At 37.0% G+C, this 14,675-nt stretch overlaps 2 protein-coding genes and 1 pseudogene across 3 annotated transcripts; all 3 read left to right on the forward strand.

The window, feature by feature from the left end:
* Positions 277–3,095, forward strand: LOC109127410 (annotated as a pseudogene).
* Positions 9,474–10,115, forward strand: LOC104728692. The gene has a single exon (XM_010447643.1). It carries the CDS (start codon positions 9,474–9,476, stop codon positions 10,113–10,115), a length of 642 nt encoding a protein of 213 aa, XP_010445945.1.
* On the forward strand, positions 10,650–13,784 carry LOC104725339 (adenylylsulfatase HINT3). 2 transcript variants are annotated; one of them, XM_010443979.2, is made up of 8 exons: positions 10,650–10,948; positions 11,026–11,081; positions 11,293–11,350; positions 11,517–11,583; positions 12,061–12,116; positions 12,205–12,258; positions 12,351–12,398; positions 13,539–13,784. In XM_010443979.2, exons 1-8 carry the CDS (start codon positions 10,754–10,756, stop codon positions 13,599–13,601), a joined length of 597 nt encoding a protein of 198 aa, XP_010442281.1. In that variant the 5' UTR covers positions 10,650–10,753; the 3' UTR covers positions 13,602–13,784. The 2 variants fall into 2 exon arrangements, with proteins under 2 accessions (XP_010442281.1, XP_010442280.1); XM_010443978.2 differs by lacking the exon at positions 13,539–13,784 and having other exon boundaries at positions 10,661–10,948; positions 12,351–12,644.

Genomic DNA, 14,675 nt, shown 5'->3' on the forward strand with positions numbered 1-14,675 from the left:
CCCTCGGTCAAGTGAAGGTCGAGTGAAGAGTTCGGACACTTAAACAGGGACAATGAGCGGTTTGGCCACTCGGCCAAAGGGTTGCTGATTGTGGTTCACGAGTAAAAAGGGAGACTTCGAACAGGAACAACACGCGGGGAGATCCTTCGGCCAGACCATGACCGTGTGCAACCATTGGGGAAGCCCATCGGGCAATTCGTGGCCGAGTGAAAGCTAAAGAGTGGAATGTGATATTTGGAACAGGGAGTACACGCGGGAAGGACTTTCGGCCAAGTGATGGCCGCGGGCAGCCAATCGTTCATGGCCATCAGCCAAAGGTCGATCGATGGAGCTCATCCGGGTAAGTCTACTTCTCCTTTCTCGGTTTAATTCGGTTCAATCTTAGTAAACCAGAATGATTTTTCAACTTTTCAAATCAATTTTGGCTGGTTTACTACTTCTCTCAACACTCTAAAACCCGAATTCCATCTTTCTCTTCCTCACTTTGTCGATTTTCAAGCTCCACCACCCTTAGAACACTAAAAACCTTGTATCTCTCTCATTTCTCAATCGTTTTCAAAGATTTTTGGTGTGTTGGTTTCGGTTTTGAAAGCTCTTTCCATTAATTATAATCTCATCTGCTAGTTCTGCATAACTCCTCGTCGGAAACAAGGTCAGAAACCAACCCTCTCTTCTAAAGTTTTATTCCAATAAGTGTAAGATTGGACTTCCCAGCTATTATGTCTTTATTTTAGGTTGTTTAGCTTGATATTGATGCTAGCTAGTTCCAATTTCGTTAGAATTTCTGGGCTTGCTGTTTAATTTCAAAAAATTTGATTTTTGAGCACATAGGGTTCTTGAGAATTGTTAAAATCTAAAATTTGGGAGAATTAGAGTTTTATTGTTTCTTTACCTTGTCTATTGTACTTTGAATCAATCTATAGGAGACTAGAAAGTTTGGAGAACAATTGATCATGTTTGATGGTTTATTGAGTTTTTAAATTCTTAAGAAGAAGTAATGTTGAGTTTGCTTATGAGGTTTATGTTTAAGTTGGTTCTCATTTGTTCATTGGATTACTATGACTGATTTACCTCAAAGATACTTAGCACTTGTTGGTTGTGAATTCAAATTGTGGCTCCTAGTGAGTGAAAAGTTTGAACAAAAGGTTGAAGCATTCTATACTTAGGCAAGAATCCTCTATAGAGTGTACTCAACTGTGATTCTTTGGAGAAACCATGATGTGGACATTGAGAGATGTACCCCTTGAATCTTTCCCATGCTTCACAAAAACTCTCATTTCCCTTTTGAGCAAAGCTTGATATCTCATTTCTAAGTCTTGTTGTTCTTGTAGTAGAGAAGAATTTGGATAGGAAAGCCTTCTTACATTGATCCCAGGAGGTAATGGTGTTGTGAGGCAGATTTTTTTCCCATATATGAGCCTTATCACCAAGAGAGAAGGGGAAGAGGCGTAGCTTGAAGGCATCTTCAGAGATACCATTGATCTTAACAGTCCTACAAAAACCTATCAAATTGACCCAAGTGATCAAGGGGGTCTTCCATTGCCAAACCATGAAATTTTGATCCCTGCACCATGTTGATAAGACTGGCTTTGATCTTAAAGTGATTGTTCTCAACTGGTGGAGCTCTAATACCAGTGCGGTGTCCATTGACATTAGGTGCATCATAAGCTCCAATGAGAGGGGCTTGTCTTGGTACATGGTGTGGAGCTCTATCATCATTTGGCTGGTCATTTCCATTATGACCAGGTGGAGGAGGAGGGTTGTGTTCCATAGCTTGTCTGGCTATCCGGCGATTCTCTCGCTCAAAACGGTAGATGTCGTCAACCCGCTCAATCAAGTTTGCTTGGCCTTGACTTCTCAAGTTCATACACCTTGCAAAAGAGAATTCAAAACACCAAAGCAAACCAAGTAAGTAACAATGTAAAGTAAATGAATAGGCTCAAGCAAAGTTGGAATCATAATGGTCAAATTGAATGCAAACGGGCAACAACGCCAAATTGATGTAGTACTTTTACTTCAATTAAATTATCAATCCACAATCTGCCTTAATCAACTCACTAAGAATACACAAAGATGCTTAATCTAAACTTAAACAGGAATTGGTTATTTTGTAACAATCTTAATTAACAAAATGGATTAAAGAAAGAGAGAAAAGCAAACTCAAAGCAATACAAACTCAAAACAAACAAGGACACAACTAAGAACAGATTTTAAATCAAGATTAAACAAATGAACCTTGGGCAAGGTAATTGACTTGGGAGATAGCTAATCAATCCTAGATATCTAAGCAAAACAATCAAGAACAATCCTTAGGACAAGAACACTTATGTAAATCAATTCACTTCCATGATAAAGATTCTAAGCAAATCAAGCAATCATCAATAATTTCCAAAGGCAATCACAAGATAAGCATGCATTAAAATCAAGTCTTTATTCCACTAAACACCCTAATCATCAATTTCCATTGGCTAGGAATGCAAAGCTCTTGAATAGTTTGGTTCAAGAATTTCATCAAACACCTTCTGGGCATAGAAGTCCTAATGTCTAGAATTAACTTGATCAAGGCTTATCTAGCATTATAATCACTAAACAAGAAAGGATTTACATAAATAAAGCCTTAGATATCAAAGATCAATCATATCTACCAAGCCCAAAGTTCTAATGTAAATTTCTGTTGCTTTTATATCAATCATCTATCTCCCTACTCTTTTTGTTTATCCGTATTTTTAATGTAAATTTATGTGATACTTTTAAATTACTTTTGTACAATATGTTTTTGTTTAACATTATGCGGGAAAGACTTCTCAAAACATTTTTTAGATGGAAATAATATTTTCTATTTTTATTATCAAAATTAAGATTTATATTTAAAGTATTGATAACAGGAGTGATGGGGAATGTGATGCAAAAAAGAAGGAACCGATGTATCGAATTTCCAATCAACAAAAAAAACGGGGCTATGTGTTCTTCAAGATTGTGAGCTTGTGTGTAAGAAGAGGAGTAAAGGGTTAGAGGGTATATGCTCGAAGTATAATGCCCAATGAAAAGACCCTAAACAATGCAACTGTTGTGGATTATGGCCTCCTCGTTCATAATGTGGTTACTAAATTATTTACAATGAAATTCGTATCATATATATGATGAGTTCAATAATAAAATAAAATAAAAAATAATTATAAGGTTTGTGTTTAGTAATAAAATAAGAAAATAATTATAAGGTTTGTGCTTCTTATTAATGAGAAAAATTATATTGTTCTTAAACTTCACCTAATAAATGAAGCTAGAATTGTGCTTAAGGCCTCCAACAATGTTTAATTGTTTACATTCTTAATCCATGTCTAAATATATGTTTTACTTACTAGAGGCGGGTTGATCAAAAAAAAAAAAAAAANAGGCGAGGGGCCATAAGTCATGAATATACGCAAACAATCTGAGATTCCAATATTTAGTTTATATTACGTGCAGATGATAACTAGCAAAAGATACCTCAGTTGAAGATCATTTTATGTAATAACTAGGCTTAAACAAAAAAACATACCCGAAAATTTAATCCAGGATTCAACCCAAAAAACCAGAGTAAGATACAAGTATAATCAAATTACCGTTTTATATTATCAAACTCGTGCGATTAGGTTTGGGTTTGGATTTGGAGATTATCTAATGCCTATAAAGGTATTTATAAAATTCGAACATATAATTAAATATTTAAAATATTAATGATATTTAATCTTGCTATAATCTAATTATCTAAAATTATGGTTATAATTATGAAAATATAACTACTTAAAATAACTGAAATATCAAAATATTTATATTTTCAAAATTTAGCCAATATATTTAAATTTAACCAATTTTTAACGTTTTGGGTATTTATTATTTCGGGTATTTATAAGATCCTGATTTATGTAATCCAAATAATTCAAACCCGATAAAACCCGAACCAAAACTGAACATAAAATTATCTTATGGATACTAAATTCATAAACATGTTAAACTCGAACTGAACATGTTACCTATATCCAACCCTTAGTAATAACTAGTTCTTTGATATTTTTTCTTAGTTTCTCATGTGTATACATTTTATTTTTGAAATTTTAAATGTATTATCCAACAAAAATTGTAATATGTGTTAAAGCGAAAATCTAGTTGTAACGTCCGTGTCCCAAAGAAAAGTGGAATAACCGATCAATTTATGTGAAATCATGAAATTACCCGGTTTGATTTAAGTTCACTCGGTTTAGAACCGGTTTTGGAAAGCCATAAGTGATGTATTTATAAATGATATGGATGCCTCTTCTCTCTCTTTGGTCGTGGCTGTTATTCATTGCTAGTGTTGAGAGGAAGAAAGAGAGAGAGGAGAGAAACATGTTGTGGTGTGAAGGAGATTAAAGCAGAAAACAAAATTCGTTAGGGTTTGGGAGGAAACAGTTTCGACATATCAACGTTGTCAAAGATAACGAAATTTGGTAGAGTTATTCCCAAGCGTTTCATCATCATTCTCCCTTTTACATAAGTGAATTTGAATTTAAACTCGATGAGTTATTGGCAGTTTCGTGAGACACGTTTTCTCAGACACGAGTTTGGGACCATCGGGGATTGTAACTGAGATCGTGGTCTCGTTTGATTTCTGATCGGCACGAGATTTTTTGGGAAGCTTCGTGACGTTTAGGGATAGCTTTTCACAGGAGGGATTTGATAGTTAATGATTGGTTTTTATTTTAGAGTTTCTTCTTTGAGATTGTTCTTTTCAGTTGTTTCTGTCCAGTTTTATTATAAAGTCGTTTTTGGTTGTGTGGCTTGTTGTAGGGCGTTTCTGGGCTGTTGCAGATGTTAGGAGAGTTTCAACTGGTTGTATTTGTTGTTATAATCAGTTTGATAAGGTGAGTGCATGACCATGAGCTTATCTGAGTAATTGGGTTGTATGACTTATTTTGTGTGATGAATGTGTTATTGGATGTTCTGTTCAATGCCTGGTTAGTTATGTTTTGTTTGTGGTTGTACTTTTGATTTACTTGCGTGATTAGCTCGTAGATGGGAGGATCGCCTCACTGGGTATTTCTAGTAATACTCATGCATCTCATTGTGTTTGTGGTGCAGGTAATGCATGTGTAGCGCGGAATCATGGCGATGAGGAGGAGTATGATCTAGGGTCTCGGTTATATTATTGGTTATGTTATTTTGTTGTTGAAACCTATGTTAGGATGCTAGTTCGGTTTATATGTTTCCGCGATGTTTGATTTATATTAATTTGTTGTTAATTAATTGTTTGGATTGTAATTAAATATTATGGAGTATTTAATTATATTATTAATATTAAAAAAAGACGGATCTATTAGTTTCGTTTCACTAATCAATAACTTTGAAAAATGACAGAAAGTGAAATTGGGAGAAATGGGTCGATTGGTTGGATTGATGAATCCTCTACGACGGTTGTTGACAAAACTCAAACTAATAGTCCCTCTAATGTGTGAGTAGTCTTCCTAATTTGTGCGAATGAGCATATTTCAGGAAAGCTATGTGGTTTATAATGATTTTTTATATATATTTTAGTCAAACAATAATTTTTTTCTATTTTGTGGGTAAGTAGGAGCATAGAATCGCCTCATAATATATATGAAATAAATTGAGGTTGAAAACAAAAGAACTATATTGCTTCTTCCAATCACATTGTTTATTGGTAACCTTTAAAACGGTTCGTTTGCAAAGGAGGAGATTGAGTTACCAATTAGAGCTATTACATACGTCGCATGGACAGTTGGACACCACCGTTAAAAAATTTCACAAACTAACGATGAGACATTTAGAAAAATCAAACAAAAAAATCTTCATTCTTTTTATTCACCACTAATTGTTTACCACCCAAAAATGATAATCTATAAATATAATCAACTTTTATAAATTTTGAATAAATAATAAAAATTGCCATAGAGATAATACCATATCTTTGTGTTATTAGTTTTAGTTAGAAAATATCATATTGTTAGTATGTACAGTTGTTAGTTTTAGTTAGAAAATATCATATATACTGGTGTACGTTGTTTCATATTCTTCAAGGAATCATACTGATCTTCCTCTACATCTTATGAGAGATTTCCTTCTAAAAGGACCTCTCTTAATTTTCTCGTTTCTTCTCTTTTCTATTTTTCCTTCTTTTCTTTCACTAATAATGACCTCTTCGTCTGTTGAATCTACCCTTGCCAATGTTCTTTCATCTGACTCCTCCCAGATCCCTGCTGTTTCCGTTAACATGATTAACGTGACAAATCTATCCTCCCTCAATTACATCACATGGAGTGCTTAGGTCAGATCCCTTATCCGTGGATATGATCTCCTCAAATACATCGACACCACTGCTGAAATTCCGCGTAAGACAATCACCAAGTTCGGCAACGAGGAAGTAAATCCGGATCATGTCTCGTCGCTGCGTCAAGACAGCTTGCTGTTCAGTGCCCTCATGGGTTCTATTGAACTTGTAAATCAGCCTCTCATCGCTATGTCTGAAAGCTCAATCCAGGCCTGGAACACCTTGTCGGATACTTATGCTAAACCATCCAGGAGACACATCTGAGAGCTTCGACACAACTGAAGCAATGTGTCAAAGGCACCACCACTGTTGATGCGTACATGCAGCAGATCAAAGTCAAAGCTGATGCACATACCTTGATTAAGAGTCCCATGCCTCATGAAGATCTGATTGGTCTCATACTTGCAGGTCTTGGTGATGACTACAAACCACTCATTGAAGGATTTCATAGCCGTGATCCACCACTGAACTTCATGAGAAGCTTATCAATCGAGAACTAGCCATTGTAGCGACTGATCCACCACCTTCATCTTTCCAATAATGGCAAATCAAGTTCAGCACCGCTCCAACAACAATCGCCACAACAACAACATGACCAATTTTAGCCACAACTCCCATCAATAAAGATCGGATCAACGTGCCTCTCGACCATACCTTGGCAAATGTCAGGCTTGTAGAATGTAGAGTCACAGCGTAAAACGATGTCCTCACTATCGTATCATCACTCATCAGCAATCTTCTCTGCAACAACAACATTAGTACTTTGTTTCTCCACGAGCATACAATGTCATGATGCAACAACCTGGAACTCCAGCGTGGTTGTTGGATTCTGGATCCACATATCATCTCACGTCAGACCTTTCTAACCTTGCCCTTCACTCCCCTTACACAGGAGGAGAGGATGTCTAAGTTGCAAATGGAGCAGATCTCAAAATTGCCAACATGGGTTCCGCTCTACTTCCTTCCCCTACACATTCCTTGAAGTTGCATAATGTTCTACATGTTCCTCAATTTTCTTAAAATCTCGTCTCCGTTAAACAATTGTGTACTGATAATCGAGTTTCTGTGGCTACGCTGAGACACTTCCAATTGTATTACTTTTTCAGCTTCCAATTAAAAGTCCATTATCTATCTGGCATTCGAGATTTTAGGACATCCAACTATTTCAGTTTTAAAATATGCAAATTCACCTTTGCTACTTTTGGATTCTAAAAACTCTTCTTCTTTTCATTGTATGGATTGTTCTATCAATAAAAGCCACAAAATGCCTTATGCTCATTCTTCTTCTCTCTCGTCAACAAAACCGCTTGAACTAGTAATTGTTGATGTTTGGACTTCACCCACATGGTCCATTGATGGATACAAATATTAAGTTATTTTTGTTGATCACTTCACGCACTATGTTTCGTTCTATCCCCTTTGCAGCAAATCAGAGGTTTGTGAAACGTTTATTAGGTGCAAGGCGCTTGTGGAAAACAGATTTCAACACAAACTAATCACTTTTTATTCTGATAATGGTGGAGAGTTTGTGGCGTTGGCAAGTTTTCTAGCGTCCAACGGAGTCTCTCATCTCACTACTCCACCTAATACACCAGAACATAATGGATTTTTTTAGCGTAGACATCGTCACATCATGGAACAGGTCTTACATTACTCACACATGTTTCAATGTTGACTAGCTACTGAACATATAATTTAGCTGTAGATGTGTATTCAATTAATAAACAACCAACTCCAACGATGGCATATCATATGCTTACCAAAGGTTATTTGGTGTCGCTCCGAGTTATTCGGAACTCAGAATATTTAGATGCCTTTATTTTCCTTGGTTTAGAGCCTTACATGCAAAATAAGCTTGATTCTTGTTCTAAACCCTGCATTTTTTCTTGGTTATTCTCTTAGTCAAAGTGCATTCTTCTGTTTAGAAACATCCTCTTCACGAATCTATGTTTCTTGTCATGTTCACTTTGTCAAAACAGAATTCCCTTTCCGAAAGCTTTCTTTGGCTCCTCTAAAAATTAATTCTCCCTCTCTATTTTGGTGCCTGCCAGTCACCATTGTCTCGGTGTTGTCACTTGCCTCTCCATCGGTTCCTACGCCTCCAGGTTTGAATTCTTCACCCTCTCCTATTCTGGTTTCTGCTTCACCTGCTATGCCTGTCGATTCTGCAAATGTGCAGGAGAAGTCATAGCATAACTCGCCTTTTGTGTCTTTATCTCCAGAAATAGTGAAAACTCTTAAGCCATTAGCACCTGCTCCTGCTCCTGCTCCTGTCACCAATGTTCATTGATGCAGACCATGTCAAAGAACAACATTATCAAGCGGGTGAACAAGTTCTCTCTCGCAGCTCATAATAGATCAAAATCAGATGATGAACCTGCCACGGTTGCACAGGCTATGAAAGACACACTTATATGTCTACATAATTTAAATCACAGATACAACTTCACACATGGGATCTTGTTCCACCATTTCCGGAATATAACTTAATTGGAAACAAGTGGGTCTTTAGGAAAAAACGACGTCCATATAGCTCTGTTGAGAGATTAAAATTGTGTCTTGTTGCAAAAGGGTTTCACCAACGACCTGGAACTCACTTCAAAGAAACATTCAGTATGGTGGTTAAACAAGCTATTGTTCTTGCTGTTCTCGGTGTTATTGTTTCTTGTGACTGGCATTTAAGACAATTAGATATCAACAATTCCTTTTTGCAGGGTCATCTAACAAAAGAGGTGTACATGGCTCAACAGGCCGGTTTTATGGATAGAGATAAGCCTAATCATATCTGAAAACTGCGCAAAGCTATCTATGGGCTGAAACAATCTCCAAGAGCTTGGTATTTGGAGCTTTGGACGTTTCTCCTCCAATCTGGTTTTGTGAACTTGTTAGCAGATGCTTCTTTGTTTGTGTTACACTCGGGTTCTCTCTTCTATAAACTCTTTTTTATGTGGATGATATCATCATAATAGGCAATGATGCTTCACAAGTACAACACTTCATTGAGCTTCTGAGTAATCGTTTCTCTCTAAAAGATCTTGATAAGCTAAGTTATTTTTTGGGTGGCGAGGCTCACCGATCATAGGCTGGTCTGTTGTTAAATCAAAGGAAGTCCTTTGTTGACTTGCTCTCTCAAACTAACATACTTGCTGCCAAACCGGTTGTGTCACCTATGGTACCTACTGATCGCTTGGAGTTCACGTCGGGAACACCACTTCCTGATGGCTCAAAGTATCGTCAGATTGTTGGGAGCACTTCACCAGGTCAAACACTGCGTTTTCTGTCAACAAGTTATCTCAGTTTATGCATCGTCCTATTAATATTCATTGATTGGCAATCAAGAGAGTTCTTCGCTATCTTGCTGGGACTAAAGACCGTGGTATCTTTCTTCGTCGCAACAATACCATTGCTCTTCATGCCTTCTCAGATGCTGATTGGAGAAACAACAAGGATGATTACACTTCGACATGGGCATATATCATTTATCTTGGTAGTAATCATGTTGCTTGGTCTTCTAAGAAGCAAAAATCTGTTTCTCGCTCTTCTAGAGAGGCAGGAATATTGGGCTGTTGCTGACGCAACTTCAGAGCTCTGTTGGGTTGTGTCTTTTCTACGGGAGTTGGGCATCAAGTTTGTAACCCAGCCTATCATATATTGTGACAATGTAGGAGCATCGTATCTTGTTGCTAATCCTATGTTTCATTCGGGAATGAAACATGTGGCTTTAGATTATCATTTTGTTCGTGAATTGGTCCAATATGGTTTTTTCGAGTCTCTCATGTGTCTACCAGGGATCAGTTGGCAGATGCATTGACAAAGCCGGTCTCTCGTTCTTTTATATTGGTTAACTTGTCCAATTGGTCTCTCTTCTAGTCGTCCATCTTGAGGGGACGAATAGAAATAATACCGTATTTCTGTGATCTTAGTTATAGTTAGAGAATATGATCTTGTTATTATGTACAGCTGTTAAAGATCTTATCATGAATTTTTTTATCTAGCCTATATATCCCGTTGTACGTTGTATAATATTCTTCGAGGAATCATATTGATTTTCCTCTACAATTGCAACTTTGAATAGCAAATATGTCATTCTTTTAATTAGTCATCTCTTGTACAATTTCTCCCAAAAAAAATATTAGTCATAATTTCCCTTAAATCTAAATTCTACAGGATCTAATGATCATATTTGGAGATTTTTATGAATTCTTAATGAAAGAAAAAATATAAAACAGTGAACTGTGTGACACAGCGTCTCATCACATGGATGGTTGTGGATAAAACAAAACATGATCCACTCTTCTCCTCTCAATCTTCATCCTCATTAATTAACTTAAATAAAAATAAAATGTAATAATTTCGATCTTTTTAGGTCATTTGAAAAAAAAAAAAAAAGTCATTATTATTTTCTCGTTTCCGGAATCAAATTATTATTATTTGGTTCAACTCCAGATAATGGAAGCTAGAAGGCTTGCGATCCTCTGTTCACACCTCAACCCACCTGGTCCGAACCCGTCCCGAGACCCGACTCTCAGGGTCTCCGTTTGCAACTCTGTTTCGTCCGGCGACGACGGGAAACTGGAATCATCCAATCTCCAAAACGACTGTGTTTTCTGTAAGATTATCCGTGGCGAGTCTCCATGTCTCAAGGTTTTAAAAACTCTCTCTGTTTCTTCAAATTTCTTTACACAGAGAACTAAAAAACTAACTGAACTCTTTGGATGCAGTTGTACGAGGATGATATGTGTTTGTGTATACTGGATACTAATCCACTAAGCAATGGGTAATATAGTCAACAAATCTTTGATTCTTTTTTTTTTTTTTTTAAAGAACAATCAAAATTGGTTTTGCCATATGCTCTGTTATATACTTGTGTGTTCTTGATTACTTGGTGCAATTTGGTTAGAATCTTGATTAATGGATTGCATTTTGTTACATGTGTTTGTTATTCTTGAATCTGATAGCTATGAACTTTTGTTCTTTGGGTGTTTCAGGCACTCCCTTATTATTCCCAAATTACATTATCCAACTTTGGAGGAAACTCCTCCCTCAGTAAGTTCCTCTTCCTACCACCTTGTATGTTTTATTTACTTATGGATTTTGGGAAATTACTTTTGTTCCATTTGTATGTCTTCTTGCTTGAAAGTTTTTTTTAGTATAGAAAATTTGTATATGCGTATAAGATTTTGATTATAGGTCTCCTCCAAGGAGAATGCAGGTCGTTTCTGCCATGTGTTCCAAAGTGCCTCTTATTAGTAACGCCATCGTGAAAGCTACTGACAGTGGTATGCTCTATAAGTTTTTTATTTCTCTATCCATCTCTGATATAATCAAATTATAAGAACTGTCTTTACATTTTAGTAATGAAATTGTAAGAACCTTAACATTTTGATAATGTAACTTTCCCTTAGGAACCCGTTCTCTCGATGATCTCAAACCCTTTTCTTTGCGCATCTCCGCATAACCTATGTCTACCATAGTTATTCTTATACAAAAGAGTACAAGGCTTTTTATTCAAGACCTTATCTATCTCATCATTAGTTGACGCAACCACTGAATACCTTACCTGGCTTGTGAACTAAGTTTCTTGTTCTTGTTATGTAAACATAGCTATCTTGTTATGCAAAATAAAATATAGACTTTGAACGGGTTTTGCCACTTGTTGTCATATTCTAAAGTAATCTTGCCATTCTTTCTGGAATCCTTTAACCATTTTTAGGTAGATGATTCTGATTCTGATCCTGATCAAACTATTTTATCAGATTCATTTAACTTATTGGTTAACAACGGCGCAGCAGCTGGACAAGTCATATTTCACGTAAGCACATACTGACTTCCTCAACTTTCTATTTCTCTTATTTCCTGAGGAGGGAACTTTCTACTAACAGTTCCTTATATTTTTGCAGACACACATTCACATAATCCCGCGTAAGGAACATGACTGCTTATGGGCTTCCGAGGTACAAAACAAGATCGAAACACTACATTTTTGAAAGGTGCATGAAAGTTGCCTGACTTGATGGTTTTCTTTTGTTTTGTGTGTGATGAACAGAGCGTACGGAGACACACGCTGAAACTTGACAAGGAAGCATCTCAACTGGTATCGCGTGTTCGACAGCAATTGTGTAGCCTTCCTCAAGAACAATTGGTTCAGCCCTCATAAAAGTCTCTTATCAAGAGATCACCATTGTTGTAACTTTAGATACAGAATCCAAACACGAAGTATATTCTGTATAGTTCATATTCAGTCTCGTTTTTGTTTATCCATGTTCTTGAATTTGTCGGTTAGTTTCTCAAGATATTTACTTATTTTAGTTATAGAAACAGAAGAGGTGGTTTAGTCTCATTCAAATCAGAGAGCTTGCTAGGCTCATCTAATTAGTAAAACTCCTGTATATAAAGTATCCAATTTGAGATTTAGGATTTTAATGGATCCAGAGGCATGTTAGGTTAATCTGATTAAGTCGTAAAACGATGACTTTAACCTTCTATGTTCCTTCTCCATCCCTCTATGGTCACAGCCACAGACGACAGTTTCTTAACTACGTTCGCCGTTATTCGAATCTATCTCTCAATACTTTCTAATCTACTCACAATTAAGTTTCCTAATCTTCTCCACTTTGAGATATATACTTACGATTGCCACCACTTCACCAAGTTGCACGGAAATGCTTACGTTTTGAACCAGCACCACCTGAGAGATTGACATGTTATATGTGAAATCTTGTGGAATTCCTCATCGGTTTACATTATACGTACAAGGCTTATGTAGCCAAAATAGTTACACAAATAGAGGAGAGGATCGAGGTGAGGTTCACACAATCTGGAACAATATTAACAACTTAAACAATTTCCTAGATACGTGTAACAAAATATATATATATGTCTTTCACCCTCCCGCAGTCACATCGTCGGAAGAACGGTGAGGCTGGTGCGAAACTCATTGTGAAGTGAACTCGGTAGGCCTTTTGTGAAAATATCTGCATATTGGAGTGAAGTAGGTACGTGCAGAACCTTGACCTCGCCGATAGCTACCTTGTCTCGGACGAAATGTATGTCGAGCTCTACATGCTTTGTTCGTTGGTGCCGTACTGTTTAGGTGAGAGGTAGACGGACCCGATATTATCACAGTAAACTACAAAGGCATGTTGAATTGGTCGGTGGAGCTCTAGCATAAGATTCCGTATCCAAGTGAGCTCGGCAACAGTGTTGGCGACGCCTTTGTACTCTGCCTCCGNTGGTATCGCGTGTTCGACAGCAATTGTGTAGCCTTCCTCAAGAACAATTGGTTCAGCCCTCATAAAAGTCTCTTATCAAGAGATCACCATTGTTGTAACTTTAGATACAGAATCCAAACACGAAGTATATTCTGTATAGTTCATATTCAGTCTCGTTTTTGTTTATCCATGTTCTTGAATTTGTCGGTTAGTTTCTCAAGATATTTACTTATTTTAGTTATAGAAACAGAAGAGGTGGTTTAGTCTCATTCAAATCAGAGAGCTTGCTAGGCTCATCTAATTAGTAAAACTCCTGTATATAAAGTATCCAATTTGAGATTTAGGATTTTAATGGATCCAGAGGCATGTTAGGTTAATCTGATTAAGTCGTAAAACGATGACTTTAACCTTCTATGTTCCTTCTCCATCCCTCTATGGTCACAGCCACAGACGACAGTTTCTTAACTACGTTCGCCGTTATTCGAATCTATCTCTCAATACTTTCTAATCTACTCACAATTAAGTTTCCTAATCTTCTCCACTTTGAGATATATACTTACGATTGCCACCACTTCACCAAGTTGCACGGAAATGCTTACGTTTTGAACCAGCACCACCTGAGAGATTGACATGTTATATGTGAAATCTTGTGGAATTCCTCATCGGTTTACATTATACGTACAAGGCTTATGTAGCCAAAATAGTTACACAAATAGAGGAGAGGATCGAGGTGAGGTTCACACAATCTGGAACAATATTAACAACTTAAACAATTTCCTAGATACGTGTAACAAAATATATATATATGTCTTTCACCCTCCCGCAGTCACATCGTCGGAAGAACGGTGAGGCTGGTGCGAAACTCATTGTGAAGTGAACTCGGTAGGCCTTTTGTGAAAATATCTGCATATTGGAGTGAAGTAGGTACGTGCAGAACCTTGACCTCGCCGATAGCTACCTTGTCTCGGACGAAATGTATGTCGAGCTCTACATGCTTTGTTCGTTGGTGCCGTACTGGGTTAGTTGAGAGGTAGACGGACCCGATATTATCACAGTAAACGACAGAGGCATGTTGAATTGGTCGGTGGAGCTCTAGCATAAGATTCCGTATCCAAGTGAGCTCGGCAACAGTGTTGGCGACGCCTTTGTACTCTGCCTCC

Source organism: Camelina sativa, chromosome 11 (assembly GCF_000633955.1).
Source record: "Camelina sativa cultivar DH55 chromosome 11, Cs, whole genome shotgun sequence".
Lineage (NCBI taxonomy): Eukaryota > Viridiplantae > Streptophyta > Magnoliopsida > Brassicales > Brassicaceae > Camelina > Camelina sativa.

Coding starts and splice junctions, on each gene's coding strand:
- LOC104728692 (XM_010447643.1), top strand. CDS start 9,474: ATGGTACCTACTGATCGCTTGGAGTTCACGTCGGGAACACCACTTCCT.
- LOC104725339 (XM_010443979.2), top strand. CDS start 10,754: ATGGAAGCTAGAAGGCTTGCGATCCTCTGTTCACACCTCAACCCACCT. Junction 11,082..11,292: donor ACTAATCCACTAAGCAATGG/GTAATATAGTCA, acceptor TGGGTGTTTCAG/GCACTCCCTTATTATTCCCA. Junction 12,259..12,350: donor ACTGCTTATGGGCTTCCGAG/GTACAAAACAAG, acceptor TGTGATGAACAG/AGCGTACGGAGACACACGCT.